Source organism: Pseudophryne corroboree, chromosome 7 (assembly GCF_028390025.1).
Source record: "Pseudophryne corroboree isolate aPseCor3 chromosome 7, aPseCor3.hap2, whole genome shotgun sequence".
Taxonomy (NCBI): Eukaryota; Metazoa; Chordata; class Amphibia; order Anura; family Myobatrachidae; genus Pseudophryne; species Pseudophryne corroboree.
Genome location: NC_086450.1, coordinates 71,377,507 through 71,402,800, shown reverse-complemented (window position 1 = coordinate 71,402,800; position 25,294 = coordinate 71,377,507). Strand labels below are relative to the sequence as shown.

General features: G+C 50.4%; 2 protein-coding genes across 25 annotated transcripts in view; one reads left to right on the top strand and one right to left on the bottom strand.

Annotated features, from left to right (window-relative positions):
• Positions 1-13,389, bottom strand: part of SLC19A1 (solute carrier family 19 member 1) — a 35,520-nt gene extending 22,131 nt beyond the window's left edge. The window contains exons 1-2 of one of the 3 annotated variants that reach the window (XM_063933285.1): positions 13,268-13,389; positions 9,842-10,116 (exon numbers count right to left, since the gene is read on the bottom strand). In XM_063933285.1, the coding sequence (XP_063789355.1) occupies positions 9,842-10,102 (261 nt within the window). In that variant the 5' untranslated portion in view covers positions 10,103-10,116; positions 13,268-13,389. Of the gene's footprint in view, positions 1-9,841; positions 10,117-13,230 lie in introns of all 3 variants that reach the window. The other 2 variants (XM_063933283.1, XM_063933284.1) reach the window with 2 other exon arrangements.
• A 10-nt stretch (positions 13,390-13,399) lies between these two features.
• Positions 13,400-25,294, top strand: part of LOC134944600 (poly(rC)-binding protein 3) — a 160,802-nt gene continuing 148,907 nt past the window's right edge. For all 22 annotated transcript variants that reach the window (XM_063933292.1, XM_063933288.1, XM_063933289.1 and 19 more), the window contains exon 1: positions 13,400-13,590. The gene's annotated coding sequence lies outside the window, so the exon portion shown is untranslated. The remainder of the gene's footprint in view (positions 13,591-25,294) is intronic.

Genomic DNA, 25,294 nt, shown 5'->3' with positions numbered 1-25,294 from the left:
CCGGAGGAGGGGCATAGAGGGAGGAGCCAGTTCACAACTCTTCTTTCCGATCTCTTCTTCCTCTACTAACATACCCACCGTTATTAAGTTTCTTTGTGGCATCCACTTTTTTGTATTTTCTATTACGTCCGTAGAGGATGTTGGGGACACCAAAAGAACCATGGGATATAGACTGATTCGCAGGAGACATGGGCACTTTAAGACTTTCAAAGGGGGCGTGACCTGGCTCCTCCCTCTATATCCCTCCCCAGACTCAGTTTGGAGCTGTGCCCGGAGAGATGGACATTTTGAGGAAAGGAATTAATAACAAGGTGAGCATCATACCAGCTCACGCCATAAACATGCCATTCAACTGAACACATGCCAACGGACATGAACAAAATTCAGCAACAAGCTGAAGAAACCATAACACAACCTGTGTGTAACTAGAACTAAACTGCAGATACAGTACGCACTGGGACGGGCGCCCAACATCCTCTACGGACTTATAGAAAAGGATTTACCGGTAGGTATTAAAATCCTGTTTTCTATTACGTCCTTGAGGATGTTGGGGACACCAAAAGAACCATGGGATTATACCAAAGCTCTATACTGGGCGGGAGAGTGTGGATGACTCTGCAGCACCGATTGACCAAACTTTAGGTCTTCATCGGCCAAGGTATCAAACTTGTAAAACTTAGCAAACGTGTTTGACCCCGACCAAGTAGCAGCTCGGCAAAGTTGTAATGCCGAGACACCCCGGGCACCCGCCCAGGACGAGCCCACCTTCCTAGTGGAATGGGCTTTTACCGATTTCGGTAACGGCAAACTTGCCGTGGAATGAGCCTGCTGAATCGTGTGACATATCCAGCGGGCAATTGTCTGCTTGGAAGCAGGATACCCAAGTTTATTGGGAGCATATAGCACAAACAGAGACTCTGTTTTTCTAACTGGAGCCGTTCTGGCAACGTAAATTTTCAAAGCTCTGACGACATCCAGAGACTTTTCCTCAGCCAAAGTGCCAGTAGCCACTGACACCACAATAGGTTGGTTAATATGAAAAGAGGAAACCACCTTTGGCAGAAATTGTTGCCGAGTTCTCAATTCTGCCCTATCTTCATGGAAGATCAAATAAGGGCTCTTGTGAGACAAGGCCGCCAATTCAGACACCCGCCTTGCGGATGCCAATGCTAACAAAATGACAACCTTCCAAGTGAGGAATTTCAACTCCACTTTACTTAAAGGTTCAAACCAATGTGATTTTAGGAATGTCAAAACCACATTAAGGTCCCAAGGTGCCATAGGTGGCACAAAAGGAGGTTGGATGTGCAGGACCCCTTTTACAAAGGTCTGCACCTCAGGAAGTGAGGCCAATTGTTTCTGAAAGAAAATTGACAAAGCAGAAATCTGCACTTTTATGGAGCCTAATTTAAGGCCCGCATCCACTCCATTTTGTAGAAAATGGAGAAAACGTCCAAGGTCAAACTTCTCCACTGGAGCTTTCTTGGACTCGCACCAGGAAATATATTTCCTCCAAATACGGTGATAGTGTTTTGACGTCACACCCTTCCTAGCAAGGATAAGAGTGGGGATGACTTCATCGGGAATACCCTTACGGGCTAAAATCTGGCGTTCAACCACCATGCCGTCAAACGTAGCCGCTGTAAGTCTTGATAGACGAACGGCCCCTGCCGCAGCAGATCCTCGCGAAGAGGAAGAGGCCATGGATCTTCGACTAACAACTCTTGAAGATCCGGGTACCAAATTCTCCTTGGCCAGTCTGGAACTACAAGGAGCGCTGGAATCTGTGATTTTCTTAGGATTCTCAGAACCTTTGGAATGAGAGGAAGTGAAGGGAAAACGTACACCGACGGATACACCCAAGGTGACATCAGTGCATCCACTGCCGCCGCCTGAGGGTCCCTGGACCGGGAACAATACTTTAGTAGTTTTTTGTTGTGGCGGGACGCCATCATGTCTATGTGGGGAACCCCCCATAGATTCGTTAGTAGGGAGAAGACCTCCTGATGGAGGCTCCACTCTCCTGGATGTAGATCGTCTCTGCTGAGGAAGTCTGCTTCCCAGTTGTCCACTCCCGGAAGGAAAATTGCCGACAGAGCGCTTACCCGAGTCTCTGCCCAGCGAAGAATCTTTGTGGCTTCTGCCATTGCTGTTCTGCTCTTTGTGCCGCCTTGGCGGTTTATGTACGCTACTGCTGTCACATAGTCCGATTGGATCAGGACAGGCCGGTTTCGAAGAAGATGCTCCGCTTGTAGAAGGCCGTTGTAAATGGCCCTCAACTCCAGCACGTTTATGTGAAGAAGAGTTTCCTGACTTGACCATCTTCCTTGGAAGGTCACCCCTTGTGTGACTGCTCCCCAACCCCGGAGACTTGCATCCGTGGTCACTAGGATCCAGTCTTGGATCCCGAATCTGCGTCCTTCTAAGAGGTGAGAGCTGTGTAGCCACCACAGGAGTGAGATTCTGGTGTTGGGGGATAGAACTATCCTCCGGTGCATATGAAGGTGGGATCCGGACCATTTGTCCAACAGGTCCCACTGAAACACTCTGGCATGGAACCTCCCGAATTGGAAGGCCTCGTATGCTGCCACCATCTTCCCCAGCAATTGAATGCATTGATGAATGGAGACGGTGGTTTCAGAATGAGTTTTACCAAACTCTGAATTTCCAGTGGTTTCTCCGGAGGGAGTTCCTCAGCTGGACCGTGTCCAGAATCATACCCAAAAATGCCAACCGGGTTTTTGGAATTAAGTGTGATTTCGGCAGGTTCAAGAGCCAGCCGTGATGTTGTAGAAGCGACAGAGACAGTGCAATGTCCTGTACCAGTTTTTCCTTGGACCTTGCCTTTATCAGGAGATCGTCCAAGTACGGGATAATTGTAACTCTTCCTTTTTCTGAGGAGAACCATAATTTCTATCATGACTTTTGTGAAAATCCTCGGAGCCGTGGCCAGGCCAAACGGCAACGTCTGAAATTGGTAATGAGTAACCTGGACTGCAAACCGGAGATAACTCTGATGAGGGGGATAAATGGGAACATGAAGGTAGGCATCCTTTATGTCCAAAGACACCATGAATTCCCCCTCCTCCAGGCTGGAGATCACCGCTCGGAGAGACTCCATCTTGAATTTGCATTTCTTCAGGAAATTTTTTTAGAGATTTTAGGTTGAGGATTGGTCGTACCGAGCCATCCGGCTTCGGCACTACAAATAGGCTTGAATAAAACCCTTCCCCTTGTTGCACCCGGGGGACCGGGATCACAACCTGATTTTGACATAATTTTTGTATTTGCTCCACAGAGTAGAACTCTGTCTGGAAGCGAAACTGGAAAAGTGATTTGAAAAAACGGCGAGGGTGAACGTCTTGGAATTCCAGTTTGTACCCTTGGGTCACAATTTGTAACACCCAAGGGTCCAGGTCCCAGCGAACCCAAACCTGACTGAAAAGCCTTAGACGTGCCCCCACCGATGCGGTCTCCTGTAAGGGAGACCCGGCGTCATGCGGTGGATTTGGCGGAAGCCGGGGAGGACTTCTGCTCTTGTGAACTCGAGGAGGCGTGAGTTCTCTTGCCCCTTCCTCTACCTCTGGTAGCGAGGAAGAAGTTACCTCGGCCTTTTCTATATTTATTGGGCCGAAAGGACTGCATTTAATAGTGCGGTTTCTTCTGTTGCGCAGGAGCATTAGGTAAATAAGTAGATTTACCCGCTGTAGCCGCTGATACTAAATCAGCAAGGCCGTCACCAAACAGTTCCCCACCCTTAAAGGGAAGGGACTCCATATTTTTCTTGGAATCAGCGTCAGCATTCCATTGATGAGTCCATAGCGCACGCCTAGCCGCAATTGATATAGCATTAGCCTTAGCCCCCCAGGAGGCCAGCATCTCTTGCAGCTTCTTTCAAGTACGCAGCTGCGTCTCTGATATAACCAAGCGTCACTAGGATGCTATCCCTATCCAGAGTATCTAAATCCGCAGATAAACTTTCAGCCCATTTTTCAATGGCGCTACTAACCCACGCTGACTCAATAAGCGGTCTAAGCTGCGTCCCCGTGGTAGTAAAAATAGCTTTTAAAGTAGCCTCCTGCTTACGATCAGCCGGCTCCTTAAGAGTCGTCGACTGAGCCGCAGGGAGCGCAACCTGTTTAGACAAGCGTGCTAGGGCTTTGTCTACTGTGGATGGTATTTCCCACTTATCCCTATTCGCTGCGGGAAAGGGGTATGCCACCTTGATCCTATTAGGAATGAGAAATTTCTTATCAGGTGTATTCCAAATGCCATCAAAAAGGTCATTTAGTTCAAAACAAGGAGGAAAAGAAACCAAGCGTCTCTTTTCTTTGTAAATAAAGACCCTCGTTTCTGGTGTAAAGGGGTCCTCGTCAATACGTAATATGTCTTTGACAGCCACAATCATATATTGAATACTCTTAGCCAATTTAGGATCTAACCTAGAATCAGTATAATCGGCACCGGTATCAGAGTCCGTGTCGGTATCTGTGTCATCTAATTGGTCAACACTACGTTTCAGTGACCCTTGAAATAAAGCGTCATCTACTGATTTCTTCCAAATCTGCAGTTGAGAGTCAGATTCAGTAAACTTTTGATTTAACATTGTAACATTAGCATTTAAAGCAGTTAACCAATCAGCCGTCGGCGGTGCCGACAGGACCCCCAAAACATTTGGTGTCCCCAATAAATTATCCCCTTGAGAGGAAAATTCTGCCTCAGACATGTTGTCTCCCTAACAGCACCCAAAGAAAAGCCTGTGAGGGAACAAAAGGAAAGGAGCCAGCTCACACCCCAGCGCCAAAGTGCAGGTCTGAAAACACCCTCAAGTGTCACAGAGCTGCAGCGCTATATTTCTGTATAGAAATAATCTGCCCCCCCCTCGTTTTTATAGCCCCTGGTACTTGTCTGCTGTGAGGAAGGACCAGCGCTGCTGCTTGGAGGAGGAAATGGCGCAGAGTGAGACTGGAGGAAGAAGCCCCGCCCCCAACATGGCGCGCTTCTTCCCGCTTATTTTTACATGTTTATCCTGGCGGGGGTTTGCGGGCAGTGCCAGGGCACTGTACAGATATGCCAGCCTTATTTATGAGGTATTTTTAGCTCCCCAGGGCCCCCTCCCAGCACCCAGCGGTGTGTACAGTCCGGGAGCATGGCGCGCACTGAGCAAATCATGCTGCGCGGTACCTCTATATGCAGTCTTTGTTGAAGAGAAGAGGTCTTTTCCTCACATACTCACCTGTCTTCTGACTTCTGCCTTGAAGAGGGGGGACGGTAAGCTGTGGGAGCGAGCATCCAGGAGAGCCCGGCGTTCATCTCCCCTCAGGAGCTGAAGGCATCCTGTCAGCAGCAGCAGAGCCCTGAAACTCATTAGAAGTGGGTCTAGACTGCTCTCCCCTCTTTCCCACGAAGCAGGGAGCCTGTAGCCAGCAGATCTCCCCAAAATAATAAACCTAACATTAAGTCTTTTCAGAGAAACTCTAAGAGCTCCGCGGAGTGCCTCCATCTCGCAGGGCACATTTTCTAAACTGAGTCTGGGGAGGGATATAGAGGGAGGAGCCAGGTCACGCCCCCTTTGAAATTCTTAAAGTGCCCATGTCTCCTGCGGATCCGTCTATATCCCATGGTTCTTTTGGTGTCCCCAACATCCTCAAGGACGTAATAGAAAATACAAAAAAGTGGATGCCACAAAGAAACTTAATAACGGTGGGTATGTTAGTAGAGGAAGAAGAGATCGGAAAGAAGAGAGGACAGAAAGAAAAGGAGCAAGTAAATGGCAGAGTTTTCTAGAATTCAGATGATATAGAAATGTGAATGACCCCTAAAAAGTTGGTCCATGCTGATCAGGTGCACCGACAATTTAACAGGGTGCCAATTTACACTCATGCCAGAAAAACGGAGACACCTGTCTAGTAATGCGTATAGCCTCCTTTTCGATCAAATTACAGGGGTTTGGTAAGCAGAATCCAGGCGGTCGGGATGCAGACAGCGGCATCGCGGTGATAAAATCCCAACAGATCCTGGTAGGTATTTAAACTCTACCCCTATCCCTAACCCACGCCTCCCGCAACCTATCCCTAACCTTCCCCCACCCCTGCAGCCTAACCCTAACTCCAGTACTTACCTGTGGGATCCTGCTGTCGATATTCAGAATGTCGGGATCCTGAACGTATCCCTACTACAGCAGCAACATGACAAGGCATGGACACCATGAGCTCTCTGAAGTACTGTGCAGATAGTGTACACCAAGCCTCCTGCATAATGGTCAGAAATCCCCTAATATTGGCTGGTGGTGGAATCCTGACATGTTTTCTATGGTGTTCAAATCTGAGGAAGAAGGAAGACAACTCATGAAGTTAAACACTAGAGGAATGCTCCTTCAGCCATAATGTGGTGGCTACGGACCTGTGCAGTGGCAAAATTGCTGCGCTGAAAGAGCCCACTCCCATCTGAATGAATGAATGACAAGAATAGGTTCAAATGACCAACAAGGATGGTTCCGTAGCATCCACCGGTCAGTGATGTCTGCAGATGTACCAGGGGTCCTACTGAGTGACAGCTCTGAACACCCCACACCATAACACAGCTACCTCTGGCCTGGACTGACCCTTGTTGGCATGCAGGGTCCATTGCCTCATTGTCCATCTGCCCAAAACAATTGGAACCTGGACTCATCAGACCAGTTTCCACATTTCCAGTTATCTTGCGTCCAGTAGCGGTGTTGACTAACTCAGGGGATGCGCATAGCCTTGTGCTGTGAGGCTAACAACGGGACTCAAGTGGGTACAAGTTGTCTCTTGTACCCTATAGACGAAAGGGAACGCTATGCTGCTCGAATGCTGATGTTACTTGTAGCCCCAGCATTACATTTTGGTGTTATCTGTGGCAATGTCGCATGCCAGTCAGATGTTACAATGCGTGCCAGACAATACACAACAGAGTCGCACTCTGAATGTCTTCCCAGATGTTGTGTAGTTGCAGCACACCCTTGTTTGTTGCACGTCAAATTCAGATTTCCTGTTAGTTTCGGAGTTGGGGTGAGCCATCTCCCTGGCACCTACTATAAAGCCTCATTTAAAGTCACTCAAATCATGATCCACTGCCACCTTCACTGTGAATTATATGACAATGGAGAGTAGAGATATCTGCCAAGATATAGTAACTCAACTACAAAAGATCCCATTTAATGCAGGGGTGGCATGTACTGGGAATTGAAGCTACTGTCTCACTTCATTATGGCATGCATGTACAATGCTAGCAAGGTCTGTATGTACTCCAAGTGAAGGAAGCTCTGGACCAAACAGTCAGCTGCACTCAAAGTGGGACTACTGAGTTAACGAGGCTGTGGATTTAACGATTATATTTAATCCGAGAGTGCTTGGTTGCAGATTATCTGATTTCAGCCCAACTGAGCAGAGAGAGCTTTACTTAATTTTTTTTAATACTTAAATGAGGAATTAGGTGCTACAGTATGTTAACAATGTAATAACTCAAAAGTGACAGGTGACAGCTCCTCTCAATGCAAAGTCCAGCATACAGCCATGTACACACCTGCACTTTGGCACGACTTCTCCCTTGTCTGCACTGTAAGAGCTGATGTTAGCAATTGAAACCTTTTTAACCACTCGCCTGGCACTACCGCAAGTGACCAGAAATGTGTTACCTGGCCAGGTCACATCACATACAACCGGCAGGCCCCGCTGTGTCCTCTTCTATTATGGAGGAAATCCGCACTGCACAAGTGTACTTCTTCCTGCTGCAGCGGTCCCCTGGAAGTCATGTCACGATCCGTGGCCGCTGAGCGGTTAAATTCCAACAGCGCCACGTTCGTTTACCAATACTAATGGGGGTTACACATGGGGCAATGCGGGCCCACGCGTGATGTGTACTAGCTGCGACGTGTGCTAGCCCGATCCCAACTAGACCGCAAGGCTCAATGAGGGCCTCGCGATCTAGCCAGATCTTGACTGCATGCAGTCAAGATCTGAGCCGGCAACGCGCATCGCTATCACTAGGGGCTATACGGAGCAATGTGTGCTTCATTTCTAAGCAATCTAATCAGATTGCTTAGAAATAAAGCAAAAAATCGCTCCGTGTGTACCCCCCTTACCACTGGTTCAACAGAGAAACACAAAGTCACCTGTTCAGTGCTGTATTCTGCAAGCTTTTGTTTGTTTGTTTTGTTTTGTCTCCCAAAATGTATTGTATGGAACTGAAAGTAAACAAACAGCAAAGATATTAATATACTCGACAAAAATATTTGCCATTTTAGAACACTCGACTCGTGTGTCTTCGGGGTATGTTTACTGAGCATCGGGTGATAAAACCAGGCACTGCTGATTGTTTTTATGTCTGAAATTTAAAACTGCAAAATGTTTGGCAACTTTTGGGCATAAACATGATGAGGTTAGACAACCACATGCTTAGCAAATAAACCCTAGACCCATAAGCTTGCAGCCAGATGACTCAGGTCTGGAGTAAAGGAATGAACAAAGGTTAGAGCTCGCATGCTTAGTTACCCAGCAGGTGCTGCTTAGAACATTCCTCAACAAATAAGACATGAGAAAATCACAACACACAAGTCAACTATAAAACATTGTTCTGCAATGTGGGGCACACAGAAGTGAAATACTTCAAATCTCTTATTACTAGTTACAGGACTAGAAAGGTTCTGTTTATAATAAGCCCCTTACAGAACCTACAGTATGCGCTGAGGTTATTAAACGATTTAGGTGTTTACGCACACTGCTGAAACTGTGGCCAAAGGTTTGCTCTCATTACAGGCATTTAGCCAGGATCTACTGACCAAAATAATTAAAGGACCACAGTATGATTCCTGGGGATAAAGGGAAAAAGCCAAGGTAGCTGTATTGAAAATCTGCAGATACCTCCTATCCACTTGTACGGTCTATGGAACACTTGTGGCGCATTATAAATAAAATATATTATTATTATTATTAAGATGAATAATAATAATAATAATAATAATAATAATAATAATAATAATAATAATAAAGACAATAGGAAGAGACAGGTCCTACAGGGTCACAGAAAGCTTGATTGCTTATTTATGAACCTTGAACAATGTGGAGCGAGTCTGCCATACAGATGGAGCCCTGCTCATCTATCCCTTTAATAGAATTACTTGAGCCAGTGCTGTCGGACTTAGGGAGTCATTCTGACCTGATCACTCGCTGCCGTTCATCGCAGCGATCAGGTCAGAAGTGCGCATGCGCCGGCGACGCAGTGCGCCGGCGCATGCGAGACAGCTGACTGCTGTCGTTGCCTAGCGATCGCCTCTGACCGATTGACAGGCAGAGGCAGTCGCTAAGCGGGAGGGGGTGGCACGGCGGCGTTCGGCCGCCGTTTTGCGGGCGCGGTCCGGCCAACACAGGAGTCGCCGGACCGTGCGGGGGCGGGCCGCAGCAGCTACGTGACGTCACATGCAGCCGCTGCGACCTGAGCAGTGACTAGTAACTCCCAGCCAGCCGCAGGAGCTGCTCTGGCCGGGAGTTACTCCTCAAATACAAAGGCATCGTCGCTGTGCGATGCTTTGTTCTTGTCTTGTGCGGGGGGGGGGGGGGGGGGGGCTGGCCTGACATGTGGGGCGGACTAGCCCTATGCTGGGCGTCCCCCCGCATGTCAGTGTAAGTGATTGTAGCTGTGCTAAATGTATCACAGCTACGATCAGGTCGGAATGACCCCCTTAATCCCCTGCTGTAATGACTAATCCCTTGCTGTATTGCAGCTGAGAACAATAGATGAAAGGCTTATGCTAATAAACCTTGGTGCACCTAGGTGCAGTAGAGAAGGCTAGATGAGCGAGGCTCCATCTGTACTCTACCTGTTCTTTTGTAAAGTTCCTTTCTGGGCTCAGTAGGAACGGCGTTATGAAGCTTTCTCCTGGACGCAGCTGGTTCATAAATCCATAGAAGCAGAGGTAGAAGAGCAGAATCTTCCACTGATGGTTGTCCTCGGCTGCTGCTGGCGGCTGGTCCTCGGATGGAGACTGAGCTTCTTCAGTAGGAGACTGATGTTCCTTCTCCGCCTCTGTAGCCTCCTCTGGAGGTTCTAGATTATCACTGCTATCACATTCCGGAGCCATCTCCGCATGAAATCCTGCGAAAACATCAATATATCATTTCATGCCAATCATGTCACATTAAGACCCATTATTATGTCTTCTGCTTTATGCCCAGCAAAAGAGATCTGGACAGTTTCCTGATGGTAAGAGAACCGACTTATGGCCGCTGTCAGGGAGACGTTTACACACGATTATTGTTATGTCAGACGATGTGAAGTAAGTTTCCCTCAATTATACAAAGTTCCAGAGGGCAGTGAATGTGTATAAGCAGCGCGGAGACTTGCTGGCACCCAGACCCCGGGGTATAAGCAGCACAGGGCACACGCTGGCACCCAGACTCCGGTGTATAAGCAGGACGGGGCACATGCTTGCAACCAGACTCCAGCGTATAAACAACATAAGGCACACGCTGGAACCCAGACTCCAGCATATAAGCAGCGCAGGCACATGCTGGCACCCAGACCCCAGTGTATAATCAGCACCGGGCACACGCTGGCACCCAGACCCCAGTGTATAATCAGCACCGGGCACACGCTGGCACCCAGACCCCAGTGTATAATCAGCACCGGGCACACGCTGGCACCAGACCCCAGTGTATAATCAGGACCGGGCACACGCTGGCACCAGACCCCAGTGTATAAGCAGCACCGGGCACACGCTGGCACCCAGACCCCAGTGTATAAGCAGCACGCGGCACACGCTGGCACCCAGACCCCAGTGCATCAGCAGCACCAGGCACACGATGGCACCCAGACCCCAGTGTATAAGCAGCACCAGGCACACGCTGGCACCCAGACCCCAGTGTATAAGCAGCACCAGGCACACGCTGGCACCCAGACCCCAGTGTATAAGCAGCACCAGGCACACGATGGCACCCAGACCCCAGTGTATAAGCAGCACCAGGCACACGCTGGCACCCAGACCCCAGTGTATAAGCAGCACCAGGCACCCAGACCCCAGTGTATAAGCAGCACCAGGCACCCAGACCCCAGTGTATAAGCAGCACCAGGCACCCAGACCCCAGTGTATAAGCAGCACCAGGCACACAGACCCCAGTGTATAAGTAGCACAGGGCACCCAGACCCCAGCGTATAAGCAGCACCAGGCACACGATGGCACCCAGACCCCAGTGTATAAGCAGCACCAGGCACACAGACCCCAGTGTATAAGCAGCACCAGGCACACGCTGGCACCCAGACCCCAGCGTATAAGCAGCACCAGGCACACGCTGGCACCCAGACCCCAGCGTATAAGCAGCACCAGGCACACGATGGCACCCAGACCCCAGTGTATAAGCAGCACCAGGCACACAGACCCCAGTGTATAAGCAGCACCAGGCACCCAGACCCCAGCGTATAAGCAGCACCAGGCACACGATGGCACCCAGACCCCAGTGTATAAGCAGCACCAGGCACCCAGACCCCAGCGTATAAGCAGCACCAGGCACACGATGGCACCCAGACCCCAGCGTATAAGCAGCACCAGGCACACGCTGGCACCCAGACCCCAGTGTATAATCAGCACCAGGCACACAGACCCCAGTGTATAATCAGCACCAGGCACACAGACCCCAGTGTATAATCAGCACCAGGCACACAGACCCCAGTGTATAAGCAGCACCAGGCACACAGACCCCAGTGTATAAGCAGCACCAGGCACACAGACCCCAGTGTATAAGCAGCACCAGGCACACAGACCCCAGTGTATAAGCAGCACCAGGCACACAGACCCCAGTGTATAAGCAGCACCAGGCACACAGACCCCAGTGTATAAGCAGCACCAGGCACACAGACCCCAGTGTATAAGCAGCACCAGGCACACGCTGGCACCCAGACCCCAGTGTATAAGCAGCACCAGGCACCCAGACCCCAGTGTATAATCAGCACCAGGCACCCAGACCCCAGCGTATAAGCAGCACCAGGCACACGCTGGCACCCAGACCCCAGTGTATAATCAGCACCAGGCACCCAGACCCCAGCGTATAAGCAGCACCAGGCACCCAGACCCCAGCGTATAATCAGCACCAGGCACCCAGACCCCAGCGTATAATCAGCACCAGGCACCCAGACCCCAGCGTATAAGCAGCACCAGGCACACAGACCCCAGCGTATAAGCAGCACCAGGCACCCAGACCCCAGCGTATAAGCAGCACCAGGCACCCAGACCCCAGCGTATAAGCAGCACCAGGCACCCAGACCCCAGCGTATAAGCAGCACCAGGCACCCAGACCCCAGCGTATAAGCAGCACCAGGCACCCAGACCCCAGCGTATAAGCAGCACCAGGCACCCAGACCCCAGCGTATAAGCAGCACCAGGCACCCAGACCCCAGCGTATAAGCAGCACCAGGCACCCAGACCCCAGCGTATAAGCAGCACCAGGCACCCAGACCCCAGCGTATAAGCAGCACCAGGCACCCAGACCCCAGCGTATAAGCAGCACCAGGCACCCAGACCCCAGTGTATAAGCAGCACCAGGCACCCAGACCCCAGTGTATAAGCAGCACCAGGCACCCAGACCCCAGTGTATAAGCAGCACCAGGCACCCAGACCCCAGTGTATAAGCAGCACCAGGCACACAGACCCCAGCGTATAAGCAGCACCAGGCACCCAGACCCCAGCGTATAAGCAGCACCAGGCACACAGACCCCAGTGTATAAGCAGCACCAGGCACACAGACTCCAGTATATAAGTAGCACAGGGCACACACTGGCACCCAGGATAAGCTATGGAGCTACACATGTGGAATTGAAGCTGCCGCCAATACACGCAGTATGCTGTTTGGAGAGTAGTAAGTAACAGGACAATGCAGGAACATTGCTCGCAGCCACCCGAGGGTCACCCAGGGACAGAGATCGTCTGATATATTTATTGCATTGGTTCCCTGACACTCTGTTCTCCATCCATCCTCCCTGTCAGATCCATGCTACTGCCTGTATCATGTCATGTGCTTCGCTTGACACCCCCAATCCATATATTATATTATATATATATATATATATATATATATATATATATACACACACACACAGACACAGATATCTGCTTGTCTTGTCAGTACACCACTGCCGGTGCCTCCTCTTACACAGGCAGGGCAGTAGCCCAGTGGACTCGTGGTCTCTATCAGCCTGGCTAGAGCCATCCCGACCCACCTGCACCTGGCCCCGGTGATCCGGCGGCATTACTCGCCTGTGTACTCACTTGTTGTCTTCCTTCAGTCACAGACACGTTTTAAAATGTCCCTTCTCCAGTGTCAAGTAAATACCCTGCACATTGTGTGGACTACAGCTCCCGACATGCCTTGCGCGACCACATTGCCTATCATTCCTAGCGCGACTACATGTCCCGGCATTCCGTATGTAGCTTGATTACCAGGCATTCCTTTGGCCGACTACACCTCCCATCATGCATCTCTGACAACAACAACAACAACAACAACTTTATTGTTCAGGATGAAGCGGCTAATGGACATGGTCATGCAAGTCAGTTGGCTGAGAGAGGAGAACTGCGTGGTAGGCAGCAGTATTCCCTGTCAGCCTCAGTGCGTTAGGGCAGACCCCCTGCCTTACTAGCTGGGACTATTAGTGTGCTGGAACTTGTAATTCTACAACAGTGGGTGATCCATGCTTGCCTACCTGACCCTCTCCATGAGGGAAAAAATGCTCTGTTCCTGGACTTTCCTGGTAATGTATGATTGCCATCACAGATGATGGCAGTCATACATTACCAGCAGAGGCGGATTGGCCATAGGGTTTACAGGGAAGATTCCCGGTGGGCCGACGCACCAGTGGGGCCTGTTTTGTTTGAGGACATGTGGTCCTTTTTATAGACATAATGAAAAAGATGCAAAATAATTTGCATATATGAAAATGACTTTGCCACTTAGCCTATGATTGCAGATGATCTAGTGCAGTGGTTCTCAAACTCGGTCCTCAGGACCCCACACGGTTCATGTTTTCCAGGTCACCAAGCAGCTGTACTGTGTATCACCAACTGTCACATTTTAAAAATCTACAAGTGACCTGCAAAACATGAACCATGTGGGGTCCTGAGGACCGAGTTTGAGAACCTGTGATCTAGTGTATGCTCTGTCTGCCTGCTTGGCTGACATATAAGATTGAGTGAATAGTGATTGGTATACGGTTGGTGTAATAAGCAAGAAAATATATCTTTCTAAAGAATTATATAGTTTCCTAAATTCTGAAGGTGTATCATATAATGTGCTCATAATATTTAATTTTATTTCTTTTTAACTTCCCCCTTGATGCTGGACATGCCCACTATCTGGAAAGTCTTCGGGGGAGGGTGCTGCTGCCATGGCCCATGGCTAGACCTTACACCTCTGGTGCTGCCCATGTGGGGCCACTAGTACAAAAACGCAGGCGTGCCAGGATAAAACGTGGGAGTGTCTGGAGAAACGGGGGAGTGGCTGGCCGAACGCAGGGCGTGTTTGTGACGTCAAACCAGGAACGAAACGGGCTGAGCTGATCGCAGTGTAGGAGTAAGTCTGGAGCTACTCAGAAACTGCTAAGAATTATTTATTCGCAATTCTGCTAATCTTTCGTTCGCAATTCTGCTAAGCTAAGATACACTCCCAAAGGGCGGCGGCCTAGCGTGTGCAATGCTGATAAAATCTGCTAGCGAGCGAACAACTCGGAATGACCCCCATTATTAGCATAGACCAGTGGTTCTCAAACTATGTGCTGTGGCGGGTGTGGTATGTTAGGTAGACTAGACTTAGATTGACAGTGTCTAGGTCGACCACTATTGGTCGACAGTAAGTAGGTCGACATGGTTTCTAGGTCGACAGGGACTCTAGGTCAACATAAGGTTTTTTTTTTACTTTCTTTGGTGTCGTTTTCTTTGTACAGCGACCGGGATAGCCAATTAGTGCACCGGGTCCCCTCGCATGGCTTACGAGCTTCGGGCAAGGTTACCGTTCCCAATTGTAGTCCACGTGGATCGTGAAGTATGAAAAAGTAAAAAAAAAAGTGAAAAACTCATGTTGACCTTTTTTCATTTCGAACTAGAACTTGTCGACCTAGAGTCCCTGTCAACCTAGAAACCATGTTGACTTACTGTCGACCAACAGTGGTCGACCTAGACAGCGTCGACCTACTTACTGTCGACCTAAAGACCGGATCCCTGCCGTGGCGCCCTGGGGTGCCCCAGGACACTTGCAGGGGGTCCTGGATTGGTGGTCCAGGATCAATTCAAATTATATATTGTCAGCATAATAGGCAAAACCAGTGCTGGTGGCTGCCAATAATTTATTATTTATTTATTACCAGTTATTTCTCTTACGTCCTAGAGGATGCTGGGGTCCATATTAGTACCATGGGGTATAGACGGGTCCACCAGGAGCCATTGGCACTTTAAGAGTTTAATAGTGTGGGCTGGCTCCTCCCTCTATGCCCCTCCTACAAGACTCAGTTTAGAAAATGTGCCCCTGAGGAGCCGGTCACAGCTAGGGGAGCTCTACTGAGTTCTCTTGGTAAAAGAGTTTTATTTCTTTCTTTCAGGATTTTTTGTTTTACAGGGAGGCTGTTGGCGACAGCCTCCCTGCAGCGTGGTATTGTGGGGGGGAGCAGTGTCCGCCCCGTGGGGTCCTGAGCCACTGCTCCCGCTGACTGGACGTTAGCCCCGGAGGCTCCGATCGCGCCCCGCCACAGGAAAACGCTCGCCCCAGCAGCCGGCCGCCACCCCCCCAGATGCTGAACATGGCGAGTTAGTCACTATCCCCCCTTGCAAGCAGGGGGGGGGGGCAGTGTGAAGAGGGCGGCTATTAGGGCGGGAGCGCGGCCTTAACCGCGCTCCTGGGCGGCTCAGTGTACCTTGGTGCGGCGCTGGGGGGAGCGTCCTGGGCCTGCTCCAGACCCCACACTGGTCATCTCCTGACGGGGTCTGCGGATCCGGGTCAGCCACTGTTCCTCCAGGCCAGTATAATCTCTTTACAGAGCGGGAAGCCGGCGCCATTGAAGGGGGCGGAGCTTCTCCTCAGAGCGGACCCAGCAGCGTTCAGCGCCATTTTTCCTGCCTGCTCTCACTGCCAAGTGGATCCAGGTCCCTCCAGAGCAATCTCCAGCTATCTGTACCGTACCAAGGGGGTTGTAGAAGGGGGGGGGGGGGGGGAGCTGTATACAGGCTGTGTCACCTATTAAGGGACACAGTCAGCGCTGGCTAGGGACTCCCTATACCTTTAATAGCGCTGTGTGTGGGTTGGCTCCAATCTCTGTGTCTCTCTGCCATTCTTTGGGGGGAAACTCTGCCTTCATAATACCCTGTGTGTTTGTGGGGTGTTTTGTGTGTGTGTGTGTGTGTGTGTGTGTGTGTGTGTGTGTGTGTGTGTGTGTGTGTGTGTGGTAACATGTCTAGGGACAATGTATCATATGCTGCAGAGGATTTATCCTCACAAGAGGACTCCATTCCATGTAATCAGGATTGCACAGTTTAAGCACAGATCCCTGCTAGAGAGCCAGAATGGTTAGTCTCTCTGAGGGGGACTATTTCCCAGATTTCTGATAGAATTGCTAGGACTGAGCAAGCCACTCAGGTCCTCCAGTCCTCTATGGTTGTTTGGCCTGATACTGCCTCCTCGGGGTCCCCTGCGATTCATTCTCAGAAATGTGCACTTGCAGTTGTTACGTTCCTGATGCTCAGAACTAGAGAGATGTTGTGTAGAGAGTCCAGAGCACCAGGACGTGACGCTGAAATAAGGGATGGTACGGGAATAGCCCCTAAAACCCTACCTCCGTTGTTTTACCCGTGTGGTCAATTCACGCCTGAGTGACTATGGTTTCTTGGGCCCACGGCAGCCGCGTTTGAAGGGCGGATTAGGTCTGCCCAACTCCGATGCCCCCAGGTCTTAGAGTGAGACAAGGCATGAACCGAGACAGGATAATAACAAGGGGACCTCTAACTAAAGCAAACAGAAGCTAGGGGCTACTAACTACCCTAAAACTAAATATATGTGCGGCACGCCGCCAAAGGAAAAGAACAACAAAAGATACCACTGTCCACTCCCCCACACGGCACCGCCGAGTTCCGGGGAGGACAGTGAAAAGCGGAAACCTCCGCAAAAACCACCAATACCAAAGTAAAACAAGGACTAAGCGGCCTAGGCCGCAACACGCGGCAGAAGCCGCTACTCACGAAACCGGGAGAGAACCCCAACAAGCGAGAACCCCCAGATGACCGCAACAGGTTCACTTGGACAAGAAGGATTCCCAGGACCGGCTTCAGTACTCCAGAACTCAGGAGCACAGGGAGCAGGATCGACCAGATACAGCTGACCAGGAACAGACGTTGCAAGGCAGGAACAGCATACAGGAAGCTATCACCGGCGAGGCTGCAGTGTGCTGGCTCCCATAAAAAGACCCTGCTGGCCAATGACAGGAGGGCCAGCAAGACCAGCCCCCAGACCCTAATTACTAGTTGCCGTGCAGCTGCCCTGCTGCACGAGCAACTAATCAATCCTATCTGGCAACGGGGAACGCGGTCCGCCAATGGCGTCCCCGTTGCTATGGACTCAGCGGCTGAGGACGCCCGGCGTCCTAGCGTTGCCAGGGACTCGGCGGCTACAGTACGCACGGCGTCCTGGCGTTGCTAGGCGGCGGGCAGGGAGGGAGGTGCGGCGGCCGTGAGCGTCGCTCGGAAGCAGACCGAGCGGCGCCGTGGACCGCGGCACCTAACAGTACCCCCCCCCTTGAGGAGGGGTTAAAAAAACCCTAAAGCCGGGTTTCTGAGGAAATTCCTGAAGGAATAATCTCTTAAGTTTAGGGGCATTTAAATCGTTATCCAGGACCCAAGACCTTTCTTCCGGGCCATAGCCTTTCCAGTGAACCAAAAAATAAAGCCGGCCCGAGAAACTTTGGAATCTAAAACCTTCTCCACCAAGAATTCTTGTTGCCCCTGAACATCCACCGGAGGTCTACCCTGGGAAGTCTTCCGAGGGAATCTCCTGGAAGAAAAATACTGCTTCAGAAGGGAACAGTGAAAAGTATTGCCAATTTTGAGTGATTTAGGCAAGCGTAGCCGAAAAGCAACTGGGTTGACCTTCTTAACGATAAGGAACGGTCCAATAAATTTGGGTCCCAATCTAGCCGGGGGTTGTCGGAGCTTGATGTTGCGGGTTGACAACCACACCTTATCTCCCACCTTAAAAGTGCATGGGCGTCGGAACCTATCAGAATTTTTTTTTTCTCGGAAGGCAGCCTTCTTAAGGGCAAGGTGCACCTTTTTCCAAATCATTCTGAGACGGGAAGTTAAGGTCAACGAGGAGACTGGAAAATGAGGGTAAAAAGAATTGGCTCTAGGATGAAAGCCCAAGACCGAAAAGAATGGGGACTCCTTGGTGGAAGAATGACAAGAGTTATTATAGGCAAACTCGGCCAAAGGAAGAAATTCAGACCAATCATTCTGAAGTTTGGCCGAATATAGCCGTAAATACTGTTTTAACGACTGATTAACACGTTCAGTTTGTCCGTTAGACTGTGGATGGTACCCAGATGTTAAAGAGAGTTTCATATTTAATGAGGCACAAAAACGTTTCCAGAAACGGGCGATGAATTGCGGTCCCCGATCAGAGACAATATCCCTGGGTAAACCATGGAGCCTGAACACATGGCGGAGAAATAAAACTGCCAACCCTTGAGCAGAGGGTAATCGGGGGAGAGCAATGAAGTGGGCCATCTTACTAAAACGGTCTACTACCACCCAAATGACTCGAAATCCAGCTGAAAGAGGAAGGTCCACCACGAAATCCATGGATATATGTGACCATGGCCTGAGAGGAACGGCTAAAGGCATGAGTTGCCCGACCGGCAACGATCGAGATACCTTGTACTGAGCACAAACCTGACAGGAACGGACAAATTCCCTTACATCTTTAGAAAGATTAGGCCACCACACTGAGTGAGAGATTAACTCCAAGGTCTTAGTGATACCCGGATGACCAGAAACATTATTATCATGAAACTCAGTTAGAACAGTGCCTCTCAGAAATTCAGGGACGAAGAGACGATCTGCAGGAGTGACTTTGGGAGCCTGCTGCTGAAGCTGGACTAGCTGTGTAAATAAATCCTGTGTGAGGCCAGCCCGGATCACAGACGATAGGACTATGGGGGTAGTAGCCGGGTGGTTATTGTGAACCGGAAGAAAACAACGTGACAGGGCATTGGCTTTTGTATTCTTGGAACCGGGCCTGAAGGTGATAATAAACCTGAAACGAGTAAAAAACAGCGCCCAACGTGCCTGTCGAGCATTAAGCCGTTTAGCTGACTCAATATACTGCAGGTTCTTGTGGTCAGTAAACACCGTAATGGTATGCCTTGCTCCTTCCAGCCAGTGCCTCCACTCCTCGAAAGCCCATTTAACTGCCAACAATTCTCGATTACCAACATCATAGTTGGATTCTGCGGAGGAGAATTTTCTGGACATGAAGGCACATGGGTGTAATTCCTGAGACTCCGGGTCTTCCTGAGAAAGGATAGCCCCCACTCCAACCTCTGAGGCATCTACCTCGACAATAAAGGGGAGATCCGGGTTAGGGTGTCTGAGTACTGGAGCTGAGACAAAGGCCTGCTTTAAGGCCAGAAAGGCAGACTTGGCTTCAAGCGACCAATTGGAAGGGTCCGCTCCTTTTTTAGTCAATGCCACAATAGGAGCAACCAAATCTGAGAAGGTATGAATAAAACGCATATAGTAATTTGCAAACCCTAAAAAGCGCTGAATTGCTTTTAAGTTCGTGGGTTGTGCCCAATTTAGGATGGCCTGTAGTTTTTTTGGTTCCATGAAAAACCCCTTAGGAGAAATAATATATGCCAGGAAGGACACTTCTGTGATGTGGAAATCACATTTCTCCAGTTTGGCGTCTAAATGATTTTCCCGTAACTTCTGAAAGACCAGTCGCACATGGGTAATATGTTGTTCAAAAGACTCAGAGTAAATCAAAATGTCGTCTAAATAAACGACTACGAACTTTCCAAGAAAGTCGCGAAGGACGTCGTTAATGAGATCTTGAAATACAGCAGGAGCATTAGACAGCCCAAACGGCATCACCAGGTATTCATAATGTCCCGACTGTGTGCTGAAAGCCGTCTTCCACTCATCCCCAGATTTTATTCGGATGAGATTGTAAGCCCCTCTAAGATCGATCTTGGAAAAGATAACGGCAGTCCGGAGCTGATCAAACAGTACTGAAATCAGTGGCAAGGGGTAGGTGTTTTTAACAGAAATTTTATTCAGAGCCCGATAATCAATACATGGTCTGAGCGACCCATCTTTTTTCTCAACAAAAAAGAACCCTGCACTCAATGGAGATTTCGAGGGCCTAATGAAGCCTTTTTTTAGGCTCTCCTGTATATAATCATTCATTGCCGTAGTTTCCGGCCCAGACAGGGCATATAGTCTCCCCTTAGGCAAAGAGGCATCGGAAACTAAGTCTATAGCGCAGTCATAGGACCGATGAGGAGGCAGAATATCCGCATTACCCATGGAGAAAACGTCGGCAAAGTCCTGATACTCCAAAGGAATAAGTTCTGGGGTGACTGCCGCAACCCGGACTGGACGGGAAATACATTCCTTAACACAAAAGGGACCCCATCGGGAAATCTCCCCAGACCGCCAATCTATGGTGGGATTATGAAAGGCAAGCCAGGGGTGACCCAAAACTACGGGGACAGCCGGACAATGGGTAAGGTAAAATTCGATTTTCTCCGAATGTAGGGCCCCCACTGTCAGTTGTACTGGAGGTGTGCGGTGAGTGATTACCCCATTAGAAAGCGGACCACCATCCAAGCCGTGCATGGTGATACGTTTTTCCAAAGGTATCTCTGGAACACCCAAAGCCTGAGCCCAACCAAGATCCATGAAATTTCCCGCAGCTCCACTGTCGACGAAGGCCGACACCAACGAACTGAGGCTACCAAAGGAAATTTTTACAGGAACTAATAAGGAATCATTAGAGGAGATCAACTGCAGACCCAAGTGAACCCCCTCACAATTCACTGGGTCAGAGCGTTTCCCTGCTTATTCGGGCAATTACGTGCGATATGTCCCTTGCCACCACAATACAAGCAAAGACCAGAATTTGGCCTTCTGGTTCTTTCCTCTGGGGACAGCCGGGAGAGACCCATTTGCATGGGCTCCTCGACGTCCTCAGGGAAAGTATACACACATGGACTAGGCCTGAAACTAGCTCCTCTTTCAGCCCTCCGCTCCCGTAAGACGACGATGAATTTTAATAGCAAGCTCCATGAGTTTGTCTAAAGTCTCTGGAGCGGGGTACTGCAGGAGACTGTCTTTAATAACTTCAGACAAACCGAGGCGAAACTGACTGCGTAGGGCCGGGTCATTCCAGCCACAGGCGTTCGACCAACGGCGAAACTCGGTACAATACGCCTCTGCTGGATTTTTCCCTTGCTTAAGTGCACGCAGGTGGCTCTCAGCCGACGCTTCTCTATCAGGGTCATCGTACAAAAGGCCTAGAGACTTAAAAAAGGCATCTACAGATAGCAAGGCAACATCATCGGCTTTTAACCCAAAAGCCCAGGTTTGCAGATCGCCTTGTAGTAAAGACATCACAATCCCGACCCGTTGAGACTCAGTACCAAAGGATCGGGGCCTTAAACGAAAATAAAGCTTACAAGCTTCCTTGAAATTAAAAAAATCCTTTCGGTTACCTGAAAAACGGTCAGGAAGGTGCATCTTTGGTTCTGGAATCATACTCGGGGAGGCTTGCAAAAGATCTTCCTGCGATCTCACCCGAAGAGTAAGATCCTGAACCATCTGAGTTAGTTCCTGAATCTGGTTGGCCAAAAGCTGGCTGGGATTCGGTCCAAATACTGCCGGATTCATGAGGCCGAATTTCAAGGCCACCAAAAACAAATAACTCTTAATATTATTCTTTTTTTTTTTTGGCCGGTGATAATGTTACGTTCCTGATGTTCAGAACTAGAGAGATGTTGTGTAGAGAGTCCAGAGCACCAGGACGTGACGCTGAAATAAGGGATGGTACAGGAATAGCCCCTAGCACCCTACCTCCGTTGTTTTACCCATGTGGTCAATTCACGCCTGAGTGACTATGGTTTCTTGGGCCCACGGCAGCCGCGTTTGAAGGGCGGATTAGGTCTGCCCAACTCCGATGCCCCCAGGTCTTAGAGTGAGACAAGGCGTGAACCGAGACAGGATAATAACAAGGGGACCTCTAACTAAAGCAAACAGAAGCTAGGGGCTACTAACTACCCTAAAACTAAATATATGTGCGGCACGCCGCCAAAGGAAAAGAACAACAAAAGATACCACTGTCCACTCCCCCACACGGCACCGCCGAGTTCCGGGGAGGACAGTGAAAAGCGGAAACCTCCGCAAAAACCACCAATACCAAAGTAAAACAAGGACTAAGCGGCCTAGGCCGCAACACGCGGCAGAAGCCGCTACTCGCGAAACCGGGAGAGAACCCCAACAAGCGAGAACCCCAAGATGACCGCAACAGGTTCACTTGGACAAGAAGGATTCCCAGGACCGGCTTCAGAACTCCAGAACTCAGGAGCACATGGAGCAGGATCGACCAGATACAGCTGACCAGGAACAGACGTTGCAAGGCAGGAACAGCATACAGGAAGCTATCACCGGCGAGGCTGCAGTGTGCTGGCTCCCATAAAAAGAACCTGCTGGCCAATGACAGGAGGGCCAGCAAGACCCTAATTACTAGTTGCCGTGCAGCTGCCCTGCTGCACGAGCAACTAATCAATCCTATCTGGCAACGGGGAACGCGGTCCGCCAATGGCGTCCCCGTTGCTATGGACCCAGCGGCTGAGGACGCCCGGCGTCCTAGCGGTGCCAGGGACCCGGCGGCTACAGTACGCACGGCGTCCTGGAGTTGCTAGGCGCCGGGCGGGCAGGGAGGGAGGTGCGGTGGCCGTGAGCGTCGCTCGGAAGCAGACCGAGCGGCGCCGTGGACCGCGGCACCTAACAGCAGTGTTGCAGTATGACACGGACACCGACTCTGACACTGCAGACGGTGACGTGGATGTGTCGAGGGGAACGGCATCACTTGCCAAGGGGGTACAGTTGATGATTGCAGCTGTTAGAGATGTTTTGCAGATTTCGGACACAGCTCCTGAACAGGTGGAGGAGGCCTTCTTTACAGAAAACAGGAAGCCCCCCCTCACCTTCCCAGCATCCAAAGAATTAAACGCTATCTTTGAAAAGGCCTGGTAAACTCCGGAAAATACATTTCAGATCCCTAAGAGGGTTTTGGTTGCTTTTCCCTTCCCAGAGGATGATAGGAAAATATGGGAGTTCCCGCCGTTGGTCTATGCCTCTGTATCCAGGCTGTCCAAACAGGTGGTGCTGCCGGTACCTGGATCTACCGTGTTGATAGACCCGGTGGATCGCAAGGTGGATGCTACGTTAAAATCCATGTACACGGCTTCTGGGGCTATATTAAGGCCTACTACAGCCTGTGCTTGGATTGCAAAAGCTATTGCCAGGTGGTCTATCACTATGCAGGGAGAATCGGCTACGCTGGATAAAGGTGACGTTGATATGTTTTTACGCCATATTCAGGATTCTGCTGGGTTCCTAGTGGATTCCATGAAGGACCTGGGCTCCATGGCTGCGGGGATCTCCTCCATGCCCGTCTCGGCTCACAGGGGTCTCTGGCTGCGCCAATGGTCTGCGGATGCGGAATCCAGGAAGAGCGTGGAGGGCCTACCCTACACGGGTCAGGCTCTCTTTGGGGAGGCGCTGGATGCGTGGATTGCCACGGCTACTGCGGGTAAGTCTACTTTTCTCCCCTCAGCTGCACCGGCTACGAAGAAGCCTTTTACACCAGCCGCGTCACAGTCCTTTCGGCCCGCGAGGCAAAGAAAAAACAAGCCTTCGAACACCTCCATCAGAGGTGGTCGTGCTAAAGGAAAGTAACCTGCTCCCGCAGGTTCCCAGACCCAGAAGCCCGCTTCTGATGCCACTAAGCCCTCCGCATGATGGTGGATGGCTGGGCCTGGAGGACGGTCAGGTGGGGGCGAGACTCCGACGGTTCAGCCACGTCTGGGTGTCGTGTGGTCTGGACCCCATGGTCCTGGATATAGTGTTCAGGGGGTGCAGACTGGAGTTTCAAGATCCCCTGCCTCACCGTTTCTTCAAGTCAGTCTTACCAGCTCTGCTGACGGACAAAGCGATTCTTCTGGAGGCCATCAGAAAATTGGTGGTGTCAGAAGTCGTCGTTCCGGTTCCGCCTCAGCAGTGGAACAAGGGTTATTATTCAAACCTTTTCGTGGTACCAAAACCGGATGGTTCGGTGCGGCCTATTCTGAACTCAGGGAGTTCAAATTCAAGGTGGAATCTCTGAGAGCTGTCATCTCAGGGCTAACGGAGGGGAAGTTCCTGGTGTCTCTGGACATCAAGAATGCTTACCTCCACATCCCCATTTGGTCACCGCATCAAGCATACCTCAGGTTTGCGCTGTTGGACGACCACTATCAGTTCCAGGTGCTGCCGTTTGGCCTCTCCACAGCACCAAGGATTTTCACCAAGGTGATGGCGGAGATGATGGTTCTTTTCCGCAAGCAGGGGGTGAACATAATTCCTTATCTGGACGATCTCCTTATCAAGGCGTCGTCCAGGGAGAGGTTATAGCGATCCATCACGCTCACGACACAGCTGCTCAGGAAGCACGGTTGGATCCTGAACCTTCCAAAGTCTCATCTGGAGCCGACGCTGAGGCTGTCTTTCCTGGGAATGATCCTTGACACGGAGGTGCAGAGGGTGTTTCTCCCGGTGGAGAAGGCATTGGTGATTCAAACAATGGTCCAGGAGGTCTTAAGGCCTACCCGGGTGTCGGTTCATCAATGCATCCGTCTTCTGGGGAAGATGGTTGCCGCCTACAAGGCTCTGCAGTACGGCAGGTTTCACGCTCATCCATTTCACCTGGACCTCTTGGACCAGTGGTCAGGCTCTCACCTACACATGCACAAGAGGATACACCTGTCTCCGAAAGCCAGGATTTTACTCCTCTGGTGGCTACAACTTCCACACCTTCTACAAGGCCGAAGGTTCGGAATTCAGAACTGGATCCTCTTAACCACAGATGCGAGTCTAAGAGGTTGGGGAGCAGTCGCTCTGGGGGAAACATTTCAAGGAAAGTGGTTGTTTTAAGAATCCCTTCTCCCGATAAACATCCTGGAGCTAAGGGCCGTGTACAACGCCCTCCTG